The sequence below is a fragment of the Diospyros lotus genome, chromosome 7, assembly GCF_014633365.1.
Source record: "Diospyros lotus cultivar Yz01 chromosome 7, ASM1463336v1, whole genome shotgun sequence".
Taxonomy (NCBI): Eukaryota; Viridiplantae; Streptophyta; class Magnoliopsida; order Ericales; family Ebenaceae; genus Diospyros; species Diospyros lotus.
This window is the reverse complement of record NC_068344.1, coordinates 10,397,992-10,425,671: the sequence shown is the minus strand read 5'-3', so window position 1 is coordinate 10,425,671 and position 27,680 is coordinate 10,397,992. Positions and strand designations below refer to the sequence as shown.

The following is a 27,680-nucleotide window of genomic DNA, read 5'->3' as shown; positions in this document are numbered from 1 at the left end:
CCGGAGAAAAACAATACTTGGGAGATAATGGATTTGCCAAAAGGAAAGAAACCGGTGGGATGTAAATGGGTTTTCACTATCAAGTATAGAGTAGATGGGACACTTGAGAGGTACAGAGTTAGGTTGGTGGCTAAAGAGTACACTCAAATATATGGAATCGATTATCAAGAAACCTTTACCCTGGTTACCAAAATGAACATGATAAGAATCCTTTCGTCCTTAGCAGTTAAATTTGACTGGCCTTTGCAACAGTTCAATGTAAAAAATTCATTCTTGCATGGAGATCTTGAGGAGGAAATCTACATGGAAATACCCCAGGATTCAATAGCAACATAGCTGCAATTAAGGTTCACAAACTCAAGAAGGCACTATATGGCCTGAAACAGTCACCAAGAGATTGATTTGGGAGATTTTCCAAGGTAATGTATTTCATGGGGTGTAAGCAGAACTAGGGAATTTCTCTTTGATGAAGTGTTTGTCCACGTCTACATGCTTCATTCGATTTGTCAAGAATCAAGTTTGAGAATTTTGGAATTAAGTATGGAGATTTAAGGCTAGAATTAAGGATGTAATTAGCCTCCTGTATATAGAATCTTACCTTAATTAGGTGATTAGGAAAATCTGCTCCTTTTCCATATTTGTAAATTCTCTATTGTATATATATCTCCATTCCATTTAATGAAACATATAGAAGTTCTTACCCTAATTCTCCACATGATCATGTTGTACTGGGTTGTGTGCTATACTGACAGCTGATTTGTTATTACAGTATAGTTTCATCGATCCACTTTCAATCATCAAATCTTTTAGAATTATTTTGATCCATAGAAGTTCACAAACATCGAGAGCCATAGCACGAAATTCTACTTTTGCACTTGATTTGGCTATCACATTTTGCTTCTTGCTCGTCCAAGTAACCAAATTTCCTCCTATGCAAGTGCAATAGCTTGTAGTTGACCTCGTCTATAAGAGATCCTACATGGTCAGCATCGGTGTATGCCTCTACTTTCAGGTTACTTCCCTTTTTAACAAAATTATTTTTCCTAGAGTAGCTTTTAAGTACTTAAGAATTCTGTGAACTGTTTGTAGATGTTCTTCCTTAGGATCATGCATGAACTAACTAACTACTCTCACAACATAAGCAATGTCAGGTCTAGTGTGTGAGAGATAAATCAATGTTCCTACTAGCTTTTGATAACACCCTTTATCAATGATTCTTGTCTCGTGTCTTTGTTAGAAACTCATACCCATGTGTCACTAAACAAGAGCTTGAAGATGAATTCCATGTGTTTGGAGTTATGTGTAGTGTTTGGCTTGCAAATAGGTTGCCAGGTTATGCTTTTGTTGACTTTGGTGACCACAGGGATGCACATGATGCAATTTTTGAATTAGATGGTAAGAATGGGTAGTGAGTTGAGATGTCTCACAACTTTAGAGGTAGTGGTGGTTGCCATAGTAGTGGATGTGGTCATCCTCAGGTAACTAATACAACCCTTAGTAGGTCTTTTTTAGTGACTATCTCAAGGTAAGAGTATGCTTAGCTCTTTTAATTTTGTGCAACAGAGCACGACTCCTTCATTTATAGCATCTTTTGCTCACACCCGGTAGTCCCATTACTTGTTTTACCCAATCCTCTTCTCTCGATCCCTAAATTTTTGACTCAGGGGCTAGTAACATGTTTGGTAATAATTCTCTTTTCTCTCACATCCAATGTTCTGGATCTTTACGTATTGTTGCACTGGCTTATGGTTCTCAAGCATCAGTCAAGGGTTTCGGGAGTGCTAAACCCCTTTCTACTCCAGCCTTACTCTCTGTTCTACATTTGTTACAATGTCTTGTTTAATTTACTTTTTGTTAGTCATCTCACTCGTGATCTTAATTGTTCCATAACCTTTTTGTTTAATTTTGTCTTTGTTCAGGGTGGGAGGACTGGGTGGACAATTATCATGGAGTATGAGTCTTGGGGATTGTACTATCTCTCTCCGTTTACTCCATTTGTGGCTTGCACTACTAATGTTTCGCCCCTATGAGTACAAGTTGATTAGGACATCCATCTTGGTCTAGTCTAAAGAAGATGCTTCCCAATTTGTCCAGTCTTCCTATCATAGTGTGAGTCATGTCAACTTGGGAAACATAGTTAAGAGTTCATCCCCAAGTAGAGTCAATAACTATTCGAATTCTTCTTTTTGAATTATTCATTTTGATGTATGGGGTCCTAGTCGTGGTCCTTCAAAACAAGGATTTTGTTATTTTGTCACATTTTTTTTTTCTATAAGTTTTTTTGGTCACATTTATTGATGATTTTTCACACACTAGGGTGTCATGAAAAAAAAATATTTTAAATTATTTTCAATATTTGCCACCTTTTGTGCTACCTGTTGGAATCCGCACTCAATTTGATGTGCCAATTCGTGTTCCTTGTAATGATAATGCACTTGAATACTTGTCTACGCCTTATAAATCTTACATGGCATCCAAAGGGATTCTTCACCAAACTTCTTACTTTAGCACCCCATAACAAAATGGGATCACTGAAAGGAATAATAGTCATTTAATAGAAATTGCTGGCACTCTACTTATTCAAATGCATGCCCCTCTCTAATATTGGCAAGATGTTGTTTTAATAGTGTGTTATTTGATTAACTAGATGCCTTTATTTTCCCTTAATGACCAGATCACTTATTCTATTCTTTTTGCTTAGGTTGACATATACTCCGTTCCTCCTATATTTTGGTTAATCTCTCAAATGTGTTTTTATTGATTATTCATCTTCAGAAAAGTCATCAATGCTATTCTCCCAAGTTAGCTCGATATTTTGTCTTTGTTGATGTTACCTTTTTTGAGTCCTTATTCTTCCCCATTGTTTGAGTTGTCTAAGTTAGCGTCAGCTATACCTTTGATTATACCATTTCTTGATCTTCCATCTTATACTCCGCCTCCATCTTCATCTCGCCTTGATCATCCCAATCTTCAAACTTATTAGTGTCATCCTCGACATGCTAAGCTAGTAGCAGACAAACAATGGAGCAACTCACTGATTCATCCTCTGTGCCAGTTGAGCTTTCTCCCTTTGGTTCATCTCTCTCACCTCTTGATCCTGATCTACCTATAGCTCTTTGTGAAGGTACTTGATGTACTCAACATCCCTTTTCAAACTTTATTAGTTATCATTCTTTATCTTGAATTTATTGTTTTTTTCTTTTCTTTACTCTGTATTTATTCCTAAGATGATTATAGAAGCCCTTTGTCAACTAGGGTTGAGCTACTATGTTTAAAGAAATGTTTGCTTTACATTTCAATGGGACTTGGTATCTCTCCCTTTGACCAAGTTGATCACCTCAAGGCTCGCTTTGTTGCTAAAGGGTATACTTAGATTTTTTTCCTTGATTACGGGGACACATTTTCTTTCATTGCCAAGATATCCTTTGTTGAACTATTCTTGTCTCTAGTTGCCATGTTCCACTAGCCTCTCTATCAACTATATATTAAAAATGCCTTTCTTCATGGTGACTTATGGGGGGGAGTTTTTATGGAGTAACCCCTTGGTTTCATTGATCAAGGGGATTTGGGGATGGTGTGTTGCCTTTGAAAATCCCTATATTGCTTAAAATAGTCTCCTCAAGCTTGGTTTGGTAAACTCAATCAACTATCCTAGAGTTCTGGTTAACTCAAAGCAGCGATCCTAGAGTTTTGGTTAACTCAATCACCTATCCTATAGTTTTAAACCAAGGATTTTGGTCAACTAAAATATCTTCTAGGTATTGAGGTGGCACTATCAAAGCAAGGAATTTATATTTCTCAAAGGAACTAAGCTCTGGATAGGTTGGAAGAGACAAGGATGCTTGGGTTCAAGCTAGCAGATACCCTTATGTATCTAAATATCAAGTTGTTACTAGGATAGAACGAGTCTATTTTTGACCCTGGGTGCCATTAAGGTTTGGTTGGCAAAGTTAACTACCTCACAGTCACCTATCCAAATATTTCATTCATTGTGGGTGTGGTAAGTCAGTTTCTAGATTCACTCTGTAACATTCATTGACATGTAGTGATTCACATCCTTCAGTACATTAAGGGTGTCCGTAGTTGAGGTGTGTTATATCAAGATTATGGTCATAATCAAATTGTGGGATATATAGATGCTGATTGGGTAGGATCTTCTAACGATAGGCATCCGGATTTGGATATTGTGTATTTGTTGGTGGCAACTTAGTCTTTTGAAAAAGTAATAAACAAAGTGTTGTTGCCTGGCCCAATGCAGAGGTTAATATAGGGTAATGATCCTAACAACATGTGAGCTGATGTGAATTAAACAATTGATTGAGTTAGTAGTTAAATCAAGTCTATGAAGTTGATTTGTGACTATCAGCCTGCAATGCATATAGTTTCTAAACCAGTGTTTCATGAGAGAACCAAACATATTGAGATTGATTGTCATTTTGTTTGGAAAAAGTTGCTTTTTGGTGATATTGTCACAATGTTTGTGGTTCTAATGATTAGTTATCTGATTTATTCACCAAGCTTAGCTTGATCAACGTTTATGCTATAGCTTGAGAGGGAGTGTTAAGAGGATTATGATTTGATTATAATCTTCATATTAAGTAACTATATATATACTTAAGATGACTTGCCAATATCTTTAGAATTTATTGTTTCCTTAGAATAGGATGCATTTATACAAGTTTTAGAGAACCAAACATATTGAGATTGATTGTCATTTTGTTAAGGAGAAGTTGCTTTCTTAAGGTATTGTCATAGCGTTTGTGGGCTCTAATGATCAATTAGCTTATTTGTTCACTAAGTTGCTCAGAGGTCCTCGTGTGAGCTATAAATGCACCAAGCTTAGCATGATTGGCATTTATGCTCTAGCTTGAGGGGGGAGTGCTAAGAGGATTATGATTTGATTATAATCTTTATATTAAGTAACTATATATACATTAGAATAGGATGCATGTATATAAGTTCTTGTACACCTCATCTATGGAATAGATATACATTTTTCTCTTTACAAGGTCAAGCAAAAACAGGTACAGCCCTGAACTGGTGCTGAGCAGAAAGGGGAAACTTGGGATCTGGACTGGTTTAAGGGAGGTTTTGAGACAGCCAACTTCCAGGGCTGTTTTGATTTAAAGGTAGGAAAAATCTGGAAAAAAAATGGAAAATACTCTCATAGGGTATTGTGGTATGAGCTAGTAAAGTTTTTAAAAATCCTCAAAGAACAAACTACGAGGTGATCTGAAACTAGGTAAGAGGGTTTCCTTTGGTAACCAAAATTATAGTGCTGTGGAAACGTGAGTTGGCTCCCAAACTAAATTGGAAGAGACGTAATATGTGTGAAATGGCCATTATCTAATTTTGAAAATGAGTTGGGAGAGGTTTAAAAAAATAGATAATTACTTGTAGTAATGTCGTTACAGTAATGGCTTTGGGTCATACTTATATTTGGTGTTCAGTAGGTCCTGAAGTTTCCCATTTCAAGTCTTTATTTTAACTGAAATAGAATTCCAAGATCTTTGAATTGATTAATGTCAAACTTAACCTTAGAGGGCCGGACCTAACATATGCTAGGTGGGTTGTCCAGATTTTTTGTTTCCTCTCCTTTTTCATCTTCTTTCCATCATAAAGTAATGAAGTTACTTTGCACTGCTTAATGTTTAAAAACTCAGAATAGCCCCATCTTATATCCATTGTCAGCCCTGCTCCTCCTTTCCCTTCCTGGTTTTAATTTAGTATCTCAAGTCATCAATTACTTTTGGCAAGAATTTCCAGCAATCCTGGTTTTGGAACTCCTTCAAATCGAACCTCTTGAGCAAGCAAACTTTCTGTTACAATTTGTAACTATTGCAGATTTTCTCCTACCTCCTGAAATCCTAAACGCATAAGATTTCTGTAGGTGGAACCACAACAAAACCCAGCCATAGGTTGTGCTATGAAAAAGTTCACATAATTGTAATAATGACGGAAACAGAAAATTTCTACTGCTAGATTTTTTGCATTATGTTAATAAGGATAATTTTCATGATTGTCTATCTTGCAATTGTTTTCTACTCTCTTTAGAATTAATATTAATCTAATATTCCGTACTTTTTTTTTCAGGTTATTACTTCTTTACATGAAAATTTAAAGGTACATATTCTTCATTCCAGTCTCTATTTATTATATTTTTACTTCATTTTCTTAAAATATTTGTTTGCCATTAATTGTAAAACTGTGCATTTTTTTCTTTACTGTAGTTTGTGCTTCTTAGAAATAAAAAGCGGAGTAAACTGACCAGACACCTCTAAACTTTGGTCGTTTGGCCCAGACATCCCTTGAATTTTAAAATTTGTCCAATCAATCAGGGGGTGTACGATTTATTAACCCTAAAAAGTTAATGGCTAAGTAGCACGCTCACGTCTATGGCATCCAGAATCAATCTAGAATTGTCTTTAACTCATATTTTTATATTAATAATTCAAAACTTTTGACACATGACCTGAAATCAAAGGCTGTTTTGAAGTAATTCGCCAAATCTCATCTTATTCATAAGCTGTGATAAAATTTATAGCCAAAGGAAGACTATAAGTAAGGATTTGATTTAGGAAACAATAACTCCTCAATCTCTAAAATAGGAAACAACAGAAAAAAGGAAGCAAACTAGAGAAAGGAAACAACTGAAAACAAAAACAATTCTCTAATAATAATCCCTAAATCATGGGATATAAAAATCCTAGATTATTCAGAATCTTATTTTCCAACACTCCTCCTCAAGTTGGTGAATAGATGTCAATCATTCCTAGCTTGCTAACATTTGATTCAAAATCAGACTTCAACAGGGATTTTGTAAGAATGTCAACTTCTTGTAATTTTGTTGTCAATTTTTGACTTGATAACATTTTTGTCAATCCTCACATGCTTTTTCCTATTATGTTGAACAGGGTTATGAACTATGCTTATGGCAAATTTGTTATCTTCATATAACTTCATAGGTTCTTCCATTGGAATAAATAGATCTTGTAGCAACCTACTTATCCAAATTAGTTCACGCGCTCCTTGAGCAATTGCCCTATATTCTGCAACGTCTGTTTCTTACTTCTCGAGATCACCACATTTCCCTATACCTTTTTGCAATGCCCAATGGTGGATTTTTTTATCTTCAACTAAGCCTGCCCTATCTGCATCTACATAGCACTCAACACTCCAGTGGTAATTTTTCTTGAATAGTAAACCTTTCCCTAGAGTACTCTTTAGGTAACGTTAATGAAGAATCTGACTCATTGCTTCTAAATGTCTCTTTGTGGGAGAGTGCATGAATTGACTTATCACACTGGCACTATAAGCAATATCAGGTTTGGTGAGAGATAAGTAGATCGACTTCCCTACTAGATGTTGATATCTCTCTTTCAACTAGTGGATCCTTTTCAGTAATTTTGTGCTTCCAATTTTGGTCTAGGGGTGCTCCTACAGGTCTGCACCCCAGTTTCCCTATCTCCTTCAGCATATCAAGGATGTACTTTCTTTGGGAAATAAAAATGCCCTTCTTGCTCTTAGCTATCGCCATCCCAAGAAAGTATTGTAGGTGCCTAAGGTCTTTTACTTTAAATTCTGCCTACAGTTTGTTGAATCCTTTGGATTCAGCAAAGTGTTCTCTCGTTTTGTAGAGAGAACTTGGTGGGAATTATGTAGGGGAGAAATGAATTAGAGAAAGAGGGGGGAAAACTAGAAGATGAAACGAGAGAGAGAAAGAGAATTGAGAGGGAAATATGTAACACCCCATCTCGCCAGGCGTGTCACTATAAGGGTATCCCCGGGATTTTTTTTTAAGCTCAACACGTGCAGTGTATCAAGAACTATCTTCACATGCAGATACAAACCCCGAGAACCCCAGCCTTGCCCGTTTAACTATCAAGATCAATAATCTTAAACTAAACGAGACATAATACAATGCAGCGGATATATTAACATCAAATACCGTAGTTCTTACATGGTATTCTCTTAACAACATACGTAATACAGATCTGATGACAACTTTGCTACTACACAACTGTTCATTTACAACCTGAAATACATTCTGAAGCCTCCAAACGTTACAACGACTATCAAACTAAGCACCATAGGCCCCCAACCGGCCACATCCTAGCCCTCGCAGCAGTCTCTGGCTGGAACATTAAACGTTCCAGGGGCATAGCCCATGTTAGATGATAAAACATCTAAGTGACGGTATGAAACAGTTTATGTAATGCATGAGAGACACACGAGCATGGCATACTCAGAGAAGTGACAACATGCAAGACACGTCTAACTTGAGAAGTTTCCCTGACATATTTAATCCCTCGAATGCCCCACTGTGACACCCGTTCACCTGGTCTAACGTTAATCCCTCGAGTGCACCGTCGTGACACCCGTTCACCTGGTTTAACATTGTTCCCTCGAGTGCCCCAGTGTGACACCCGTTCACCTGGATTATCATTGTCCCACTCTCAAGTAGACTTCATCCTGACCCACACGGACACAACATCGACACGAAATATCAATACCCCGATGATATGAAAATCACAAGCCATGCACCGACTCTTTTATAAGTAAAAACAGTTGATGCAATATACCACATGTTCAATATGCAAATGATGCCACAAATACATAAGTAAAATGCTTTTGCAAAACAACCCAAATTCCGGAGGGTAAAACCGCTCACTAGAATTGGTCCCAATTGCGTGTAACCTAAGTTCGGGAGGGTAACACTGCCCACCAGAACCCACTTCACACCTTCCAACATATTTTTAAGATAAGGTAAAACTAGAGCCAAACCACTCACCTCGAACGTATTCAGAACACCTCGAATCTTGTGCCCAACCTCAATTTTCATGCAACTCCTCAAGTCTTTTAACCAAACCACCTCCTTACACGTCCTCACGCACTGCCCAGGTGCTCTGCGCGTGTGATGCTTCGCGTATGCTTAAAAATCCCTCTATCCACTAAACCCGAAGCACTCTTGTCCAACACGAACTTCTCATAATTTCGAATGAGAGAATCCTTAGCCATGAACCCCTATTTATAGTTTTTGGAAACTTAGCCACCAAGAAACATATATTCTGCAATCATTTCAAATCTTCCAAAATCTTTTCCAATCATTTCAAATCTTCTAAAGATCTTCTGCAATCATTGTAAATCTTATAAGATTTTCTATAATCATTTCAAATCTTCTAATATCTTTTGCAATCATTGTAAATCTTCAAAGATATTATATAATCATTACCAAATCTTCTAAGATATTCTGCAATCATTCTAAATCTTCTAATATCTTTTGCAATCATTGTAAATCTTCAAAGATATTATATAATCATTACCAAATCTTTTAAGATATTCTGCAATCATTCTAAATCTTCTAAGATTTTATATAATCATTGTTATCCAAATCAAATCTTATTCAAATCATATCCAATAAAATCTTATCCAAATCTTATCTTATCCAATCAAATCTTATCTTATCCAATCAAATCTTATCCTAAAAGTTATCATGAGCCTTCATCTTATCTCTAACGTCATCATAAGGCTTCATCTTATCTCTAATATCATCATGAAACTTCATCTTTATCATTAAAGTCATTTATGAGGCTTTTTCCTGAATTTTCCAAATGCCCCTAGTAAAAAGGTTTCAATAATTACACTTTGATCCGAACTTTTGGGTAATTGCATTTTAACCCTTTTCAACATGGTCCCTGAACTAATTTTTAATTGCATTTTAGTCCCTAAAAAAATGGACTAATTACGCTAATGCCCCTAATTTTACACTTTTACCCCAACCTCAAAAATTACGATTTTGCCCCTGGCTCAAAAACTAAACTTCTCTTTAAAGACCTTTATAACTCTTTGAAATATCTTAAAACATTCTCTTTAAAATTCCAAAAAAATATCGTTTCGACCTCCCTCTATCAATTTCGGAAAACTGCACTTAGTCCCGAATCTTCGTTTTGGCTACAAACCCTTTTGTTTCTTCCAAAAACTACTGAAGGGTTACTCTACATGCCAAATATGAATTTCCTCGGGGTTCCATTGACTTCCTGGATGCCCCGTACGATAATTCGGTATTTCAGCCTAAATCACAATTGCCTTTTTAGCTGTACCGGGAATCGTTCCCGATCCAACTTCTTTTGATGCCTAAAATCATAATTCGAATCACTTGTCGATACTATACAATTTTCTTTGGCTATCTAAGGTCCGGGTTACTCCCTCTGACTGATTTGATCGTCTAAAACTGCGTTAGTGTGTCATATAGCCTTATTCTTTTGATAATTCCAGTTATACCCTTTATTAAAAATCATTTATACTTTTAATAACTTCCCGGGTATTACAAAATAGAACAAGAAATTTTTCAAATGATATTCGATATCTTCACAAGGAGGCAGGCCGAGCTTATATACTCGTCCCTAGCGGAAGTTGGTGCCAGAAACGGTTGCCACTTCCGCATGTAAATGTCTAAATTCCTCACAATTACAATTACCTACCAGCCTTTATTGTTTATTACAATTATTCCCCCTTAGGTACACAACAACTCCTCTCCCCTTAAGCTAATTCTTGTCCTCAAGAATGCTGAACAAGTTGGCTACATTTGGGAATTGTTGGAGGAACTATGGCAGGTATTCCCAAGTATTATTGTCGGAGTGCAGTAAGGACCACTGCACTAGCACTTGGGTGATTGGGGCTCCTTTCTGAAAAATCACTCTTTTGTCCAAGATGGCTACTGTGGTGATTGCTAGTTCTTCCTCCCTGAATGGAATGGGAATGGTTTGACTGGTAGTTTGGTTCCCAGTTGCTCCCCTGAGTAAGGACACGTGGAACACAGGGTGAATGTGTGTTCCCTCGGGCAGTTGTAGCTTGTAGTCTACTGGTACCACCTTGGCAGTAATGGCATACGGTTCAAAAAACTTGAGGCTTAGTTTAGTAACAGGCTGCCTCGAAAGAGTTCTCAGATGGGGCTGACTGAGTTTGAGGTACACCTTTTCTCCTACCTCAAACGTTCTCTCACTCCTCTTTTTATCCGTTAGTCGTTTCATCCAGTTTTGAGCCTTGGCCAACTCAGTTTTCAAGGTGTAGAATCTCCTGCCTGTTTTGTAGATAGGTATCTGCGGCTGCCATCGACATTGGCTCCCACATAGATGGTAATAGACTAGGCTTGTATCCATATAACGCCTCAAATGGGGTCATTCTAATGGATCGGTGGTGGCTAGAATTGTACCACCATCACGCCAAGGACAACCACTTGTGCCACTCTTTGGGCTACATAAAGCAGAAACACCTCAGGTAAGTCTTGAGGCATTGATTAAGTCTCTCCAATTGGCCGTCAGTTTCTGGGTGGTAAGCTGTGGACATGTGGAGCTTAGAGCCCAAAGATTTCAGTAAACCTTGCTAAAATAAACTAGTAAACAGCTTGTCCCTGTCTGAAATAATCGTTTGAGGCACCCCATGTAACTTCACTACATTGTTTAGAAACATTCTAGCCACCTCTTGTGCCCTGAATGGGTGGGACAAGCTGATGAAGTGGCTGTACTTGGTTAATTGATCCACCACGACTAGGACACTGTTCCTCCCCTCTTACCGTGGCAAGCCTTCGACAAAATCCATAGTTATATTAGCTCATGCTTGATCTAGAACCCCTAATGGCTGCAGGAGTCCAGGCTTAGCTACTGATTCATGTTTACGCCTCTTACAAGTGTCACATTGCATCACGAACTCTGTTATTGATTTCTTTAATCCTGGCCAATAAAACACTTGTTTCACCTTGTGGTAAGTGTTTTGGATGCCTGAGTGTCCCCTTAAGGCCGAGTTGTGCATGGTTTGGAGAATTCTTTTCTTCAAGATCTCGCAGTCTCCTATCACCAATTGCCCCCGATACCTCATCAGGCCATTGCATATAGTGTACCCCTACCTGCTGTTGCTGTCCAGACTCAGCTGCTCTAGTAACTCTCGTGTCCAAGCTCCTTTATCATAGCTTGCTGTCACCTCCTGGTACTAGTGTTGTAATGGCTGTACAGTCTCCCTCCTCATAACGCCTTAATAAGGCATCCGCAGCCACGTTTTCTTTTCCTCTTCTATACTGAATCACAAAATCCAGTCCCATCAGCTTTGCCATCCCCTTTTTCTACAAATTAGTGTGCAACTTTTGTTGGGTAAGGAACTTGAGACTCTCATGATCTGTTTTGATTATAAATTGTCCCCTTTCCAAATAGTGTCTCCATTTTTCCACTGCCATCAGCACAACCAATAACTCCTTGTCATATGTGCTGAGCCCTTGATGTCTTGAGGCTAAAGCTTGACTCATGAAAGCTAAGGGTCGGCCCTCTTGAGATAACACAACTCCTACCTCGGTTCCACATGTGTTGGTCTCTAAGAAGAACGACTTACTAAAATCAGGAATCCTCAACACTGGCACTTCGCACATGGCTTGCTTCAACTGCCCAAATGCATTTTCTGCCTCTTCATTCCATCTGAAGTTATATTTTTTTAATAATTTTGTCAGTGGCTTGCTTGTCACTCCATAGTTTTTCACAAAATGCCTATAGTAACCCGTTAGCCCCAAGAACCCCCTTAAGGACTTGATGTTCTCTAGTTTAGGCCATGTTACCATAGCTGAAATCTTCTTGGGATCAGTGCTAACTCCAACACTGGAAATCACATGCCCCAAATACTCCACCTGCTTCTGGGCGAAGTCACATTTGGACCTTTTGATGCATAGCCGATTGAGTTTAAGGATGCTAAATGCAATTTTAAGGTGTTCTAGGTGTTTAGAAAAAGTTGGGCTATAGATCAATATGTCATCAAAAAATACTAACACAAATTTTCGAAGATAAGGTTCAAAGATGTGGTTTATTAGTGCTTGAAATGTTGCTGGTGCATTAGTTAATCCGAAAGGCATTACTGTAAACTCATAATGCCCATGGTGGGTTCTAAAGGTTATTTTGGGTATATCAGTTGGGTTCATTCGGATTTGATGATAGCCCGATCTTAGGTTTAAGTTTAGAGAAAACGGATGCATGGTTTAGTTCATCTAGGAGTTCTTCAATGATGGGAATGAGAAATTTGTCTTTAATTGTGATGTGGTTAAGTTGGCGCTAGTTGACAAAAACGCCAGGTTCGATCCTTGTTTTTAACTAAAAGGACGAGGGATGCAAATGGGCTTTTGCTGGCTCTGATTCTAGAATTGTCCAACATTTCTCTTACTAATTTCTCAATTTCAGTTTTGAGCTTTGGTGGGTATCTATAGGATCTTATATTAACTGGTTTGGCATTTGGTTGTAAAGGGATAGAGTGATCAAATGGTCTTTTGGGGGGCAGGTCCTTAAGTTATGCAAATAGATCCCTAAACTCAATAAGTAATGCATCAAGGGAGGCCAGCTCATGTACCTACCATAGGTTTGTGGTTGGCTTGCAGGTAGTTATTGAACATTGGCCCTCTTGTTCTCCTTGTTTCGCAGTCTCCTCACTGGTCTCAATCGAGAATAATTGAGCCACTTGGGAAAACTTACTCTTGAGCAATTTGTGCAGCCTCTTTCCCTTGATCAGCTTGCAGGACCCTGTTTCTATATTTCCTTGAAGTGTAACTCTCCTGCCTCCCTTTTCCAACGTAACCTCCATCTTATTAAAGTCGAAGTTGATAGGACTTACCCCTCTCATCCAATCAACTCCCAAGACTATTTGGCACCCCCCCTAGCTTCAGCAGCCTAAGGTTGGCTTCAAATGTCTCCCCTTGCATTGTCCAACAAAACCCCATGCATGCTGATCTGCTTAACACCATGCTTCCATTAGCCATAGTCACTGCTAAAGGTTGAGTGTTAGATAACTCACATTTCATGTTTTTAGCTGTCCCTTCATCAATAAAGCTGTGGGTACTCTCACTGTCAATTAGGACCATGAGTGTTCCTTCTTGCACCGTTCCTTCAACCTTGATAATCTTGTTACTAGCCACTCCTTTTATGGCATGGAGGGATATTGCACCATTGTCTTGCTCCTCCCAATCTTCCCCTACCACCATTGCTTCTTCTCCTGCATCTTCCTCAACCTCACCTCCTTCCAACAGGAGCAATTGCCTCCTGCATTGGTGTTCGGGGAAGTACCTATCCCCACACCTGTAACATGACCCTGAGGGTCTCTTTTGTTTGTTCCTTCTGCTTCCTTATTGCCCCATGCTAGTAGGTGGTAGTAGTGTGTTAGGCCGCCGATACTGCAAACATACCAAAGGCGCAACAAGAATCAAGGGAATATTGGGGACACCGCGAGAGGGCGTAACGGCCAGCATGTGCGCTAGGGGTAGAGTAGGCATTTGGCTGGTTTGTGTAACAAACCAGCATGTGCATGGGCATAATCAAATACGGTTATGGTGGAGGGATAACAACCTATAAAAAGGAGGTTAGAAGAGAGAGAAGGTGTGAAGAATTTAGAGTTTTCTTGCAGGAGAGTCCTGGGCCTCTCGAATGCCCAGCTTTGTTGCTTGTTTACATTGTTTTTTCTTGTAATTGAGAGTTGTAATACAACCGAAACTCACCTTATTCACTGGAAATCCTACCTATTGTGTTGAATCCCATCAATTTTGGTATCAGAGCATTCGTCGATCACCATGGTAAACCTAACCGAGAGAGTGGGGGACCTGGAGGAGAAGGCCGACACGATGAGGGGAGAGATTCAAACCATAAACCGGAACGTAGCAGAAATGCTCGAACAGTTCGCCATCATGCGAACAAGGTGGGACGAACAGGAACGGGAGAGGAAAGCTAAGGCCCATGGGAGCGAATGGCCAACGGAGTTTACCCCAGATTCCGAAGTGACATCGGGGTGCGGCATGAACCAAAGAATGGAGGGAGTCATGAGCGCTGCATCGCGACAGGAAGGGAGAGGTCAGCGACTGGAAATGCCAACCTTCGTGGGAGACAACTTGGACGATTGGATTTTCAGGGCGGAGAGGTACTTCACGATCAACTAGTTGTCCGATGATGAGAAGATCGAGTCCGCAGCGTTGTGCTTCGAGGCAGGGGCCCTCGCTTGGTTCCAGTGGGAGTCTAGGCGTAGGGGGATCTGCAGTTGGGGAGGGCTCAAGCAGGGAATTCTCAACCGATTCTGTCCAACTCAAGAGGGGTCGCTAGAGGAGAGGTTCCTAGCTCTACGACAAGATGGTATTGTCAAGGATTACTGGATGATGTTTGAGACTTTGGCCGTGCCAGTGTTGGACGTCTCTGAGGCATTCTTGGAGGGCCATTTCATCAACGGCCTTAAGCCAGAAATCAAGGCTGAGATTAGGGTACTACAACCTAGGGGGTTGGATCGGATCATGACGATGGCGCAGTGTATCGAGGATAAAAATGTAGCCATGCTCAACTGCTGTAGGGCGTTCGGACCAGCGAGGAGTAATTTCCCTACCCATTCTACAACCAATGTTGTTCGACCCCCTCCCATACAATCAAAAAGCTCGACTCCGCTTTCGAGAGTCTTTGGTCAGGTGAGCAACAAGCTGCCAGTGGCTGGTAGTGGCAGCAATGGCTCTTTTAAACGACTCAGTGAGGCTGAGTGGAAAGCTAAAAGGGAGAAGTGATTATGCTTTCGATGTGATGAGAAATATTTAGTTGGCCACAGGTGCAAGAACAAGGAGTTGCATGTTATGATGATTTATGATGAAGAAAGGAAAGAGGAAGGAGTCGAGGGGGAAACAGGAGAAGGAAGGGAAGTAGAAGAGGAAGTGGGGCAAGGCAGCGAGGTCATTGAACTCTCCTTGAATTCAGTGGTGGGGTTGACAACACCGCAAACAATGAAGTTGCAAGGGGATATAGAAGGGCAACCAGTGGTGGTACTTATTGATGGAGGGGCGACCCACAATTTTATAGCAGCAGAACTGGTGCAACGGTTGGGGCTGCCACGAGCAGAAACTACCGGATATGGGGTGATTATGGGGACAGGAATGGCGGTGCAAGCGGCCGGCATTTGCAAGGGGGTGAAATTGCACCTACAAAACTTACAAATCGTGGAGGATTTTCTGCCCTTGGAGTTGGGTAGTTCTGATGTAATCCTTGGGATGAAGTGGCTGGCAACAGTGGGGAAGATGAGAGTGGATTGGAAGGCTTTAACTATGAAGTTTCAGGTTGGGGGATTGGCCGTGACCTTGCAAGGAGATCCTAGCTTGAGCAAAAGCTTGGTATCCTTAAAGGCTATGATGAAGGCCTTCAAGGAGAATGGAGAAGGAATGTTGCTTGAGCTGGGAACGATGGCAGCTAAATACAATGACAGCCAGGTAGAGGTTCCACCATTCCTAAAAGAGGTGTTAGCTGAGTTTGAGGAGGTGTTCACAACACCTGAAGGGCTGCCTCCTTCCAGAAAAAGGGATCATGCAATCAACCTACTACCAGGCACGGTACCGGTTAGTGTTTGGCCCTATCGTTATCCTTACCTCCAGAAAAACGAGATTGAGAAGATGGTAGGAGAGATGCTAGCGGTGGGGATTAAACAGCCTAGTTCCAGCCCTTTTTCATATCACTGAAAGTAAAGCAAGATCGCTACGGGGCAAACAGCATAGTTCAAAAATTTGAACTTACCCCGATCCCGGCAATTGGATCAACGTCGAAGTCAAATCATTCACAAACAAATAAATAAATCTAACCTTTAGATTATCGAGTCGTTCGCGGATTCGAGCCGTCCAAGCGTCCGGCCTCTAACTCGTGATACGCGGCACGCATCCGTTGGCAATGAGAGCGGAATATGAGTGCTAGCTCCTTCTCCTTTGCGCGGCTTGTGTATGGACGGTAAAAGAACACCCACGTTTCAAATCGATGCAAAAAGAAAACAGGGAGAGTGAACGGCAATACGTTTTTCAACTCTTGAAAAACGACACCAAAAACACTTCAATTATGGGCAACCTATAAAAGGATATTTATAGAGAAGCAACCTCCTAGGGTTTCCCAAACCCTAATGGACATGGATTGGGCTAGCCCATTGATCCTAGTCCAACTAGAAATTAAAGTGGCCCAAATCCATTTATAAAATATGTGGCCCAAATCTAATTCAAACCAAATATTTAATATTTAATATTTGGCACAAATCTTATTTAGCCAAAATATAATATTTATTATTTAATATTTGACCCAAATCTAATTTAGCCCAAATATTTAATTTAATTTAATATTTGGCCCAAATACTTTATTTAGCCCAAGTATTAAATTAAGCCCAAATTATTAAATTAAAAACTTCTTTCTAATTTAATCATTAAGTTAGAAACTACTTTCTAATTTAATGAATTGCTATTTTAGAAAACATTTTCCTTTATGACGACCCCTCGTTATATCGACGTCATTACGTTTGTTTGTTATTTTCCTGTGAGAACCTATGACGGCACAACTTCTTGCCAAAGTGTCCCACTTAACCATACGTCCGCTTTCCTGGTTTAAGCCAGGGACCGTGCCTATTGCGTATGACTCATTAGGCTCCCGAATATGTTGGCAATGTGTCGGTACGAACACATAAGACAAGATTGGCCTCTAGCAAGGCATCATGCCTACCCAATTATTCAGAAGGATTCATAATCCGCAAATAACCTTTCACGAGCATGGTTACCGTGTAATTCGATCCTCTCGTCAATGTATCTTATGTGATCTCAAGTATGACGATGTGTTGCTTGATAGCGATCACATGAGTTTTCTTCGGTCTTTCGGATATCTTCACTTAATTAGAAAGTAAATCAATAACTCCTTATTGATCTCTTTCACCATGGCCATGGATTTAAAGTGAATAACCACCGAAGGCGCCTTAGATACATCATCCTCTATCAAGGGATAGACGAGTCCCATCTTGGCTATGCACCCATCTCTATAAGTCTCACGATATACCCAACGATCGCCCACGTGCAGCCTTTGTCTAGGCCCATCGAAACGATGTCAAAGCATACCGGTCTTCTTATGAGATGACCGTGATAACCTCAGGTCCAAAGATTAGTTACACCCATCTCGTATGAGAATACCATCAACATATAACCAAAATGGATTCTCATGACGAGTCATGTCCAGTGACATGTTCTCCAACATTGGTCACCTATGTACTTGTCTAGGCATCCCCATGCCTATGGGTGTGAGACCCCCATTGCCATCACATAGCAAAAACATAGCACATACAAGTTTTACCGCAATTGTCAATGTCCATTCTTGACATTGCTACTACTTGGGACGTTTAATGATGTCTAGAAACTGTGATGCATCATCTCACATCTTTATAGATTATTCACAGTACACATCATATGGACTTTTATCTAGTTTCATTCGGTTATTACAATAATAACAAGAAACTAATAGAATGACTTCTTGTGAATTTGAATAACTCTTTATTCAAATAATAATATGATTACAATTGTCAGTGTACAACATGCCCAATTTGATTGGGTCTAGAGCACCTACACTAACAATCTCCCACTTGCACTAGAGCCAATCATTCATGTATCTTATACCTGATGATCGAACATGACTTTCATGTTTCTCCTGGGACAGAGCTTTAGTCAAGGGATTTACGACGTTGTCATCTATCGATACTTTCTCTACATATGTCATTGTCAAGAAGAAGGATGGAGGGTGGCGTTTTTGTGTGGACTATAGGGCTTTGAATAAGGTGACTGTGCCTGACAAGTTTCCAATTCCAGTGATCGAGGAGTTGTTGGATGAGCTTCATGGGGCCAAGGTCTTTTCCAAACTCGACCTTAAATCTGGGTATCATCAAATTCGCATTAGGGCTGAGGATATTCCAAAGACAGCCTTCCGGACGCATGGAGGCCATTACGAGTTCCTCGTAATGCCTTTCGGATTGACTAACGCGCCAGCCACGTTTCAGTCATTGATGAATGACATCTTTAGGGAGCAAATGAGGCGATTTGTGTTAGTCTTTTTTGATGACGTATTGGTTTTCAGCAAGGATTTTGAACAACATGCACAACACTTATGTTGTGTTCTGGAGGTGCTGGCAGCTAACCAACTATTTGCGAATAGGAAGAAGTGTTTGTTTGGACAACTGGAACTGGAGTACTTAGGCCACATTATATCGCAACAAGGGGTTTCAGCTGATTGTAGCAAGATAAAAGCTATGTTAGATTGGCCCACTCCTACCACATTGAAGGAATTGCGTGGTTTCCTCGGTCTCACGGGATATTATAGGCGCTTTGTTAAGGATTATGGCCGGTTAGCATGGCCTCTCACGGAGCGACTTCGAAAGAACAATTTTTTTTGGGATGAGACAGCTGAGCAAGCTTTCCAACGGCTCAAGGCTGCCATGGTATCGTTGTCTGTTTTGGCTTTGCCGAATTTTGACAAGCCATTTGTGGTTGAAACGGATGCGTCTGGACAAGGTATGGGGGTTGTTTTAATGCAAGATCATAGACCTATTGCTTATTTCAGTCATGCCTTTAATCAGTTGGGAAGGAGTAAATCAGTTTATGAGAGAGAGTTGATGGCCATTGTGTTTGCGGTGCAAAAGTGGCGGCATTATTTGTTGGGGCAGAAGTTTGTGGTCATGACTGACCAAAAGAATCTCAAGTTTCTGATGGAGCAAAGGTTGGTGAGCCCAGAATATCAGAAGTGGATGATCAAGTTAATGGGATTTCAGTTCGAAATTCAATATAGGCCTGGACTGGAAAACAAGGCAGCAGATGGATTGTCCCTCATTAGCCACTCTGCTGCCCTCTTAGCCTTAACCGTCCCTCAGGTTCTCCAACTTGATCAGCTGGTTCGGGAAGTAGAAGAAAATGAGTGGCTGCAAAGTGTGGTCAAGGATCTCCAGCTTGATCCTACTTCCTGACCCTATTTCCAGTTGGTGGACAGCCACCTCCTCTACAAGGGTAGGTTGTACCTATCGAAAGGCTCTTCTCTCATTCCATTGCTTTTACATGAGGGACATGATGGGAATGTGGGAGGACACTCGGGATTCTTGAAAACCTACAAGAGGATGTAGCCAATGTATATTGGCCAGGTATGAAGAGGGACATCCATAGGTATTTGATGGTAGTGGATAGACTCAGTAAGTATGGGCATTTCATCGGGCTTAAACACCCTTTTACAGCTGGAGAGGTGGCAGGAATTTTCATAAAGGAAGTGGTGAGGCTTCATGGTTTACCATGGTCCATTGTATCCGATAGGGACAAGATCTTCATGAGCAAATTTTGGGAGGAATTGTTCCGCCTCCAAGGCACCAAGCTCCACCGCAGCATAGTTTACCATCCACAAACGGATGGTCAAATAGAGGTGCTGAATAGGACATTGGAGACATACCTTCGCTGTTTTGCTTCCTTTAAACCTAAAGCTTGGTTTGTGTGGCTGCCCTGGGCTGAACTTTGGTACAACACTTCGTACCACACAGCCTCGAGAATTACACCATTCCAGGCAGTTTATGGGCAAGAACCGCCAACAATATTGAGGGTTGAAAGGGGATCCACTCATGTTTCAGTAGTGGAGCATCAGCTGATTGAAAGAGATCACATTTTGGAGGAACTTAAGGCACAACTACTAAGAGCTCAAGCAGTAATGAAGATGGGGGCTGATATGAAAAGAAGAGCAATGAAGTTTAAGGTTGGGGACTTAGTTTACTTGAAACTAAGACCCTATCGTAGAAAGACATTGGTTGGTCGTTCTAATGAGAAGTTGGCTCCTAGATTCTATGGTCCATTTGAAGTTGAAAAGGAAATTGGGCCTGTCGCTTACAAGTTAAAGCTGCCTTCACACTGTAGCATTCACCCAGTCTTCCATGTGTCCCAACTATGAGAAGCCAAGGGTGCTTTGCAAGCCACTGTGGAGATTCCTAATCAGTTAAGTGCAGATTTGGAGATGTTGGTTGAACCGGAGGCAGTGTTGTGGGTCAGGCCAGGAACAAGGAGTAATTTACAGGGATTGGATGTCCTACTTCAATGGAAGCGGTTACCTCCTTTGGAAGCCACTTGGGAGCCTTATAGCCTAATTCAGTAGCAATTTCCCTCTTTTCACCTTGAGGACAAGGTGAAAGTTGGGGAGGGGAGTAATGTTAGGCCGCCGATACTGCAAACATACCAAAGGCGCAACAAGAATCAAGGGAATACTGGGGACACTGCGAGAGGGCGTAACGGCCAGCATGTGCGCCAGGAGTAGGGTAGGCATTTGGCTGGTTTGTGTAACAAACCAGCATGTGCATGGGCATAACCAAATACGATTATGGTGTAGGGATAACAACCTATAAAAAGGAGGTTAGAAGAGAGAGAAGGTGTGAAGAATTTAGAGTTTTCTTGCAGGAGAGTCCTGGGCCTCTCGAATGCCCAGCTTTGTTGCTTGTTTACATTGTTTTTTCTTGTAATTGAGAGTTGCAATATAGCCGAAACTCACCTTATTCACTGGAAATCCTACCTATTGTGTTGAATCCCATCATAGTGCTGGTGGCTTTGGCATTGCGCCAACCTTGTACATCTCCCTTCCTGGCAGTGAGGAACCCAAGCTGTTTCCCCTACTTTGATTCCTCTGTTTCTTTATCAGTGCTTCCACATTTAATTCCTGGAGTAGAGCACTTTCCACTGCTTCCTGGACCGTCCTTGGCCTTATCATCTTGATTGCGGATTTGAGTTCCTCACCCAGTCCGCTGATAAAACTCGACACGAAATAGTCTTCGGTCAAGTGTGGATTCCTATTGAGCATAAGAGATTTTAGCTCCTCAAATCGGAGCTGATACTCCTGCATTGATCCACTCTATTTCATTTTGTTGAACTCCTCAACTATATCCATAGTCCTCCTTTCGCTGAACCTCTCACATAATCCCTTCACAAAGTCATCCCAGTTACATTCTTCTCTCACTCTTGACCATCCTTGATACCATACATTTCCTATGTCGTTCAAGTAGGCCACTGCCAGATTAATCTTCTGCTCCTTGGCCACTTGATGTATTTTGAACAACTTCTCACATCGTCGGATCCACCATCGTGGCTTAGCCTCATCAAACACTGGTAGTTCCAATTTTGGAACTGGAAAGTTATGATGGGTAGAATTGACCTGGATCTCCTGTCTCCTATCCACTTCGTTGTTCCCCATTGCCATTGGATCAATCTCCACCTCTGATGATCCCACCATCCTCTGACCAGTGTCGATTCCCGGCAATATTGGCTTTGATCTCTCTCACGAGGGAAAATCAAGAGGCATTCTCATCTGCGCTTGGCTAAAAAACATGAGCATAAACTGTTGCATCTGATCACGTAGCATATTGCTTTGTTCTCTCATCTCATCTCTGATTTGATTGTGCATATCCTTGCGCAATTGTTCTGAGGCTTTCTCCATCTTTCTGTCCACCACCACTTCAATAGAGTCCTCTATCGATCTGACTCTAGCCTGCACGTCCATCACCGTGGTCGTCACCTGCTGAAGTTGCAGTTCCATCTGCTTCATACGAGTGCCATCTGCCATTGTATAACTTGTCAAAGTTCTGGGGCCAAGATCATTGCTCTGATACCAATTGTTGAATCCTCTGGATTCAGCAAAGTGTTCTCTCATTTTGTAGAGAGAACTTGGTGGGAATTATATAGGGGAGAGATGAATTAGAGAAAGGGGGGGAAATTAGAAGATGAAACGAGAGAGAGAAAGAGAATTGAGAAGGAAATAGAATAGGAAATTGTTCAAATGATATTCGATATCTTCATAAGGAGGCAGGCCGAGCTTATATACTCGTCCCTAGCAGAAGTTGACACCAGAAACGGTTGCCACTTCTGCATGTAAATGTCTAAATTCCTCACAATTACAATTACCTACCAGTCTTTATTGTTTATTACAATTATTCCCCCTTAGGTACACGACACAATTTACTTTTAAGTATGATAATTTCTTAAGTATCATCACTAATAATAACCATATAATCCACATAGACTATAAGTATAGCCCTTTTTCATCCTTAGACTTCTTCACAACTAGAATGTGGTTAGCCTAACTTTGTGTGTAATCGAATTGCTTCATAGTTGTACTAAATCGGGTAAACCACACTCTAGGGGACTGCTTCAGTCCATATAAAGATTTCTTTAGCTTACACGCCATGCCAACTTTGCCTTTTTCAAATCCCGGAGGCAGTTTCATATATAATTCTTATTCCAAGCTTGCATTCTTCATATATAGTTGGTATAGTTCCTAGTCTAGATTGGCAGCAAGAGAAATAAGAAATCTAATGGAATTCAGCTTGGTAACAGGAGCAAAGATTTCCTCATAATCTATACCATAAATTTGAGTGTACCCCTGAGCAACTAGCCTTACCTTTTATCTATCTATATTCCCATTAGCATCCAGTTTTGTGATAAATATCCATTTGCACCCTACATCCTTATTTCCTTCGAGAAGAGTAACAATATCCCAAGTTTTCTTATCATTCAATGCTGTCATTTCCTCCATTATAGTTACTCTCCATTTTTTTTATCCTGGATTGCTTCATAAACATTATTAGAATCTCCACGTGATCAAATTTTGAAGTAAATGCCTTGTACTTTGGAGAGCTTAGAATAAGTAAGATAACTGGATATGGGGTGTTGAGTGCAAAACCTTACTCATTTCCTAAGGGCAACAGGCGCATCAAGATCATCAACTGTACACTTACCTTCCCAGACTGTGTCTCTTCCACTAGATTTGGCTTCGGATCCAGTTGTTAGCTTTGTAGAGGAACTCACCGTCTTCTATAGTAAACTATTAGTTCTTCTCGGGATTTTTTCTCAGATTCTCCCCCTTAACCAGCCCCTTATATGGGTTCAGATTCAAATTGTTGGTCATGGATTTCCTTTTGTGCTGGGATGGACAACAGATGTGAGATTGGAAGGGAAATAGATGGATTCCAATTATTTTCTTTGGTTGAGTTCTCCCCCAAAAGAGAAGCATTGGGAAAGAAGGGTTGATTTTCTAGGAAGGTGGTATCATAGGAGATGTAGAACCTTCTGAAAGTATGGCAATATCATTTGTATCCTTTTTGAGTAGGAGAATAGTTAAGGAAAATACATTTATGAGCCTTCGGATCAAGTTTTCCTTGTGTGAGACTGGAGTTATGGACAAAGACAATGCACCCAAAAATTTTTAGGGGAAGAGAATCAAGAATCCTAATAGAAGGAAACACTTGCCTCAAACAACTGAGAGGAGTTTGGAAATGAAGGGTTTTGGATGGAAGTTGATTGATAAGGCAAGTAACAATTAAAATAGCTTCTCCCCAAAAATGGTTTGGAACGTTAATGGTAAACATAAGAGAGCAGGCAACTTCAAGAATATGCTGATTTTTCTGCTCAATAATACCATTATGTTGAGGAGTATGAGTACAAGAACTCCGATAAAAAATACCATTTTCAACCAGATAGTTATTAAACTCATGTGAGAAATACTCCTTGCCATTGTCAATATGGAGAATTTGCATAGATGACTAAAAATCCAACACACACATGTATGGTCATCTATAAAGGTAATAAACCATCGAGCTCCAGTAATATCTGGGAATCGACCAAATGTCATTGTGGATGAGATGAAATGGTTTGGATGCTTGATAAGAATGATCTAGATGATGTTTCTAAGATTGTTTAGCAAAAATACAATGTTCACAATTGAAAGTAGAAACATCTTTGTTGATAAATAAGTCTGGGTACAAGTATTTCAAATAACTAAAATTAGGATGACCAAGATGGTTATTGTCACGACAACCATTCATATTAGCAATCATTTTTATTTTTGCCGCAATTTGTAACTATTTACTGTTTGCATTTACTAGTTATTGCTATAATTTCTAGAGAAGTTGTTAGTTGTTTGTTAGCCATAAATTGCCACATGTAAAGGGGCTTGAATAGGTCAAATTATATTGTTACAATCATTGGACAGGAGGGAATCCCCTGTGGCAATGCCTATCCTACTGAGTATATCACCTTCCAAGTCTCTCTTGGAACGACAACTTGAATGACTATTAAATTTCTAAATTCCTCCCTACATCTCTCTCTCTCTTTCTAAATTCTTTTAGCTATCTCTCTTTCTTCTCTCCGTTTTCTCTGTAAACTCGATTGCATCTTCCTAATACTCACTAAATTTGGAGTGCGATCCTCTTGTCACCTCATTTTCGTGACAAATTGGTATCAGAGCATCGGTTCTTGGCCGAAGCTGCTAGGTGGTCGCGATGGCGGAAGGAACCTATATGAAAAACTTCGAGACAGTTGCAGTGAGTTAGCTCAACTGTGTCGGATGTCCAGAGTAGGATTGACCAACTGGAGATTGGGGGAGAAAGAAATCATGAGGCAATCATGGCGATGGATTGCAAGCTAGAAAGTTCGTTGGAGGGAATGAAACAAAGACTAGAAGGGTCCATGGCCAAGCTGCGAGAAGACATGGGGGCGTAGATGCAACAATTCATGATCATGTTTACTCGCCAAAACGTGGTAAGAATGGCTCCTAATTTTCCTCCACGTGAAAGAGACGATCCCATATTATTGAGGAATAGAATGAATAGGATGGAAGGGACCTCGGAGATTGAGGTAGATCTTGAGGAAGGATTGGACAGAGCTATGGGCGGAGAAAGGAATGAGCAGCCTCATGCCCATCCCTTGGGGTTTCCCATGCCTCGAATGGAGATATTGACATTCGAAGGGGTTAACCCCCGGTGGTGGTTGAGGAAATGCGATAGGATATTCAATTGGCACAACATACCTAGAGGGAAAAGGGTGACGTTGGCCACTGCTTACTTCAATGAAGCAGTTGATGCTTGGTTCCTGGGGTGCCTTAGCGTGAGGGAAGATTACACATGGGAAGAGTTTTCTAAAAAATTGTGTGAGCGATTTGGGGAGTGGAGTATGGTGGATATGAGAGAAGAGTTTAATAAGCTTAAGCAAACAAGGAGCGTTGGGGCTTATTTGCAAAAGTTTGAGGAATTAAGATTGTTCACGATTTGCCACAATCCTCACTTATCAGAAGCTTACTTTGTGTCAAGCTTCATGAGTGGCCTAAGTGAGGAGTTATAACCAATGGTAAAGATGATGAGACCAAGGACGGTGGAGAAAGCCTCTGAAAGTGCTCGACCACAAGAAATGTCGGTAGAAGCATTAATGAGGAAGCAAAGACAACAACATAGAGGAGTAGTGTTGGAGACAAGCCTTGTTCCCTACGGGGAGCAGTTAAGAGAGCAAAGGAGATTGGCTAGTCTTTGTTTTCGATGTGGTGACAAGTACCACCTTGGGCATCAATGTAAGAGGCAGATTCTGCTACTGGAAGGGGATGAAAAGGAGGACCTCGAGGAAGCAGAGAGAGAGGACACTGGGGAGGATGGAGAGGAAGATAATGGGGAGATCTCAATTCATGCTCTGAAGGGGGTAACTAACAATAAAATCATCAAGGTAGAGGGATAAACTAACAGATGTAATTTGATGATTTTAATTGATAGTGGGAGTACCCACAGCTTTCTTGATGAAAGCATGACCGAAAGACTCAAGTGTTAGCTCACGGGAACCCCACCCTTGAGCGTGACAGTGGCCAATGGAAGTTGGGTGATGAGTAATTCAGCTTGTAATGGCTTTGGGTGGGAGATGCAAGGGGAAAGGTTTGAGGCAGACCTGAGACTGCTGTAGCTAGGGGGTTGTGATGTAGTGCTTGGCGTAGATTGGATGAAAGGGGTGAGCCCCATTAGCTTTAACTTCAATTAGATGGAGGTCTTCTTTGAGAGGGAAGGGAGGAAGACGAAGTTGACAGGAGGAAAAGAAATGGGGGCGTGCAAAATGATTTCAGGGAAAAGATTGCAAAAGGTGATCAGAGGGAAGTGGAGTCAATTGGAAAATCTATTCTCAATTGTGGCCCTAGAGGATAGCCATGTCGAACCAAGGGGGCGAGGAGACGTATTCCTGACTGTCGGCACACCCCAAGGTATGTCTGACCAGGTACATCCCTTAGATTCTCTTAATACATTGCTGGAAGTTTATGAGGATTTGTTTGTTGAACCCACATCCCTTCCTCTTACCTGAGTTTTTGACCACACTATAAACCTAAAGCCAAACATAGAACCTGTTAACATTAGGTCTTATCGATATTCCCCAATTCAAAAGAGTGAGATTGAGAAAATGGTTAGGGATATGCTTTAACAGTCTATTATCCGCCTGAGCCAAAGCCCTTTTGGCTCCCTTGTTTTACTAGTTAAAAAGAAAGATGGATCATGGTGATTTTGTGTGGATTATCGCCAACTCAATGCCATGACCATCAAAGATAAGTTTCCTATACCCCTTGTTGAGGACCTTTTAGATGAATTACACAATGCCCAATTCTTTTCTAAGCTTGACCTACGCTCGAGTTATCACCAAATTAGAATGAGGCTCGAGGACATACCAAAAACAGCCTTTAGAACCCACCATGGGCACTTTGAATTCTTGGTGATGCCATTTAGGCTCACCAATGCCCCAACTACTTTTCAATCCCTCATGAATAGAATTTTTAAACCCTACCTTTGAAAATTTATATTGGTATTCTTTTATGATATACTATTCTATAGCCTTACTTTTGATTAACACCTATCCCACCTAAAGACTTCCCTTGAAATTCTCAGGTCGAACCAGCTCTTTATTAAGAAATCTAAGTGTGTTTTTGGTTAAGGGCATGTTGAGTATTTGGGTCATATCATATCCCGAGAAAGTGTTAGCATGGACCCAAGAAAAGTAGAGGCCTACAACGATGAGAGGGCTAAGAGGATTTTTAGGATTAACCGGT

At 40.6% G+C, this 27,680-nt stretch overlaps 1 protein-coding gene across 1 annotated transcript in view; it reads left to right on the top strand.

The window, feature by feature from the left end:
• The window catches only part of LOC127806835 (uncharacterized), a 107,201-nt gene that overhangs the window by 26,855 nt on the left and 52,666 nt on the right, over positions 1–27,680 (top strand). The window contains exon 4 of the mRNA XM_052344370.1: positions 6,094–6,123. Within this exon, the coding sequence (XP_052200330.1) occupies positions 6,094–6,123 (30 nt within the window). The remainder of the gene's footprint in view (positions 1–6,093; positions 6,124–27,680) is intronic.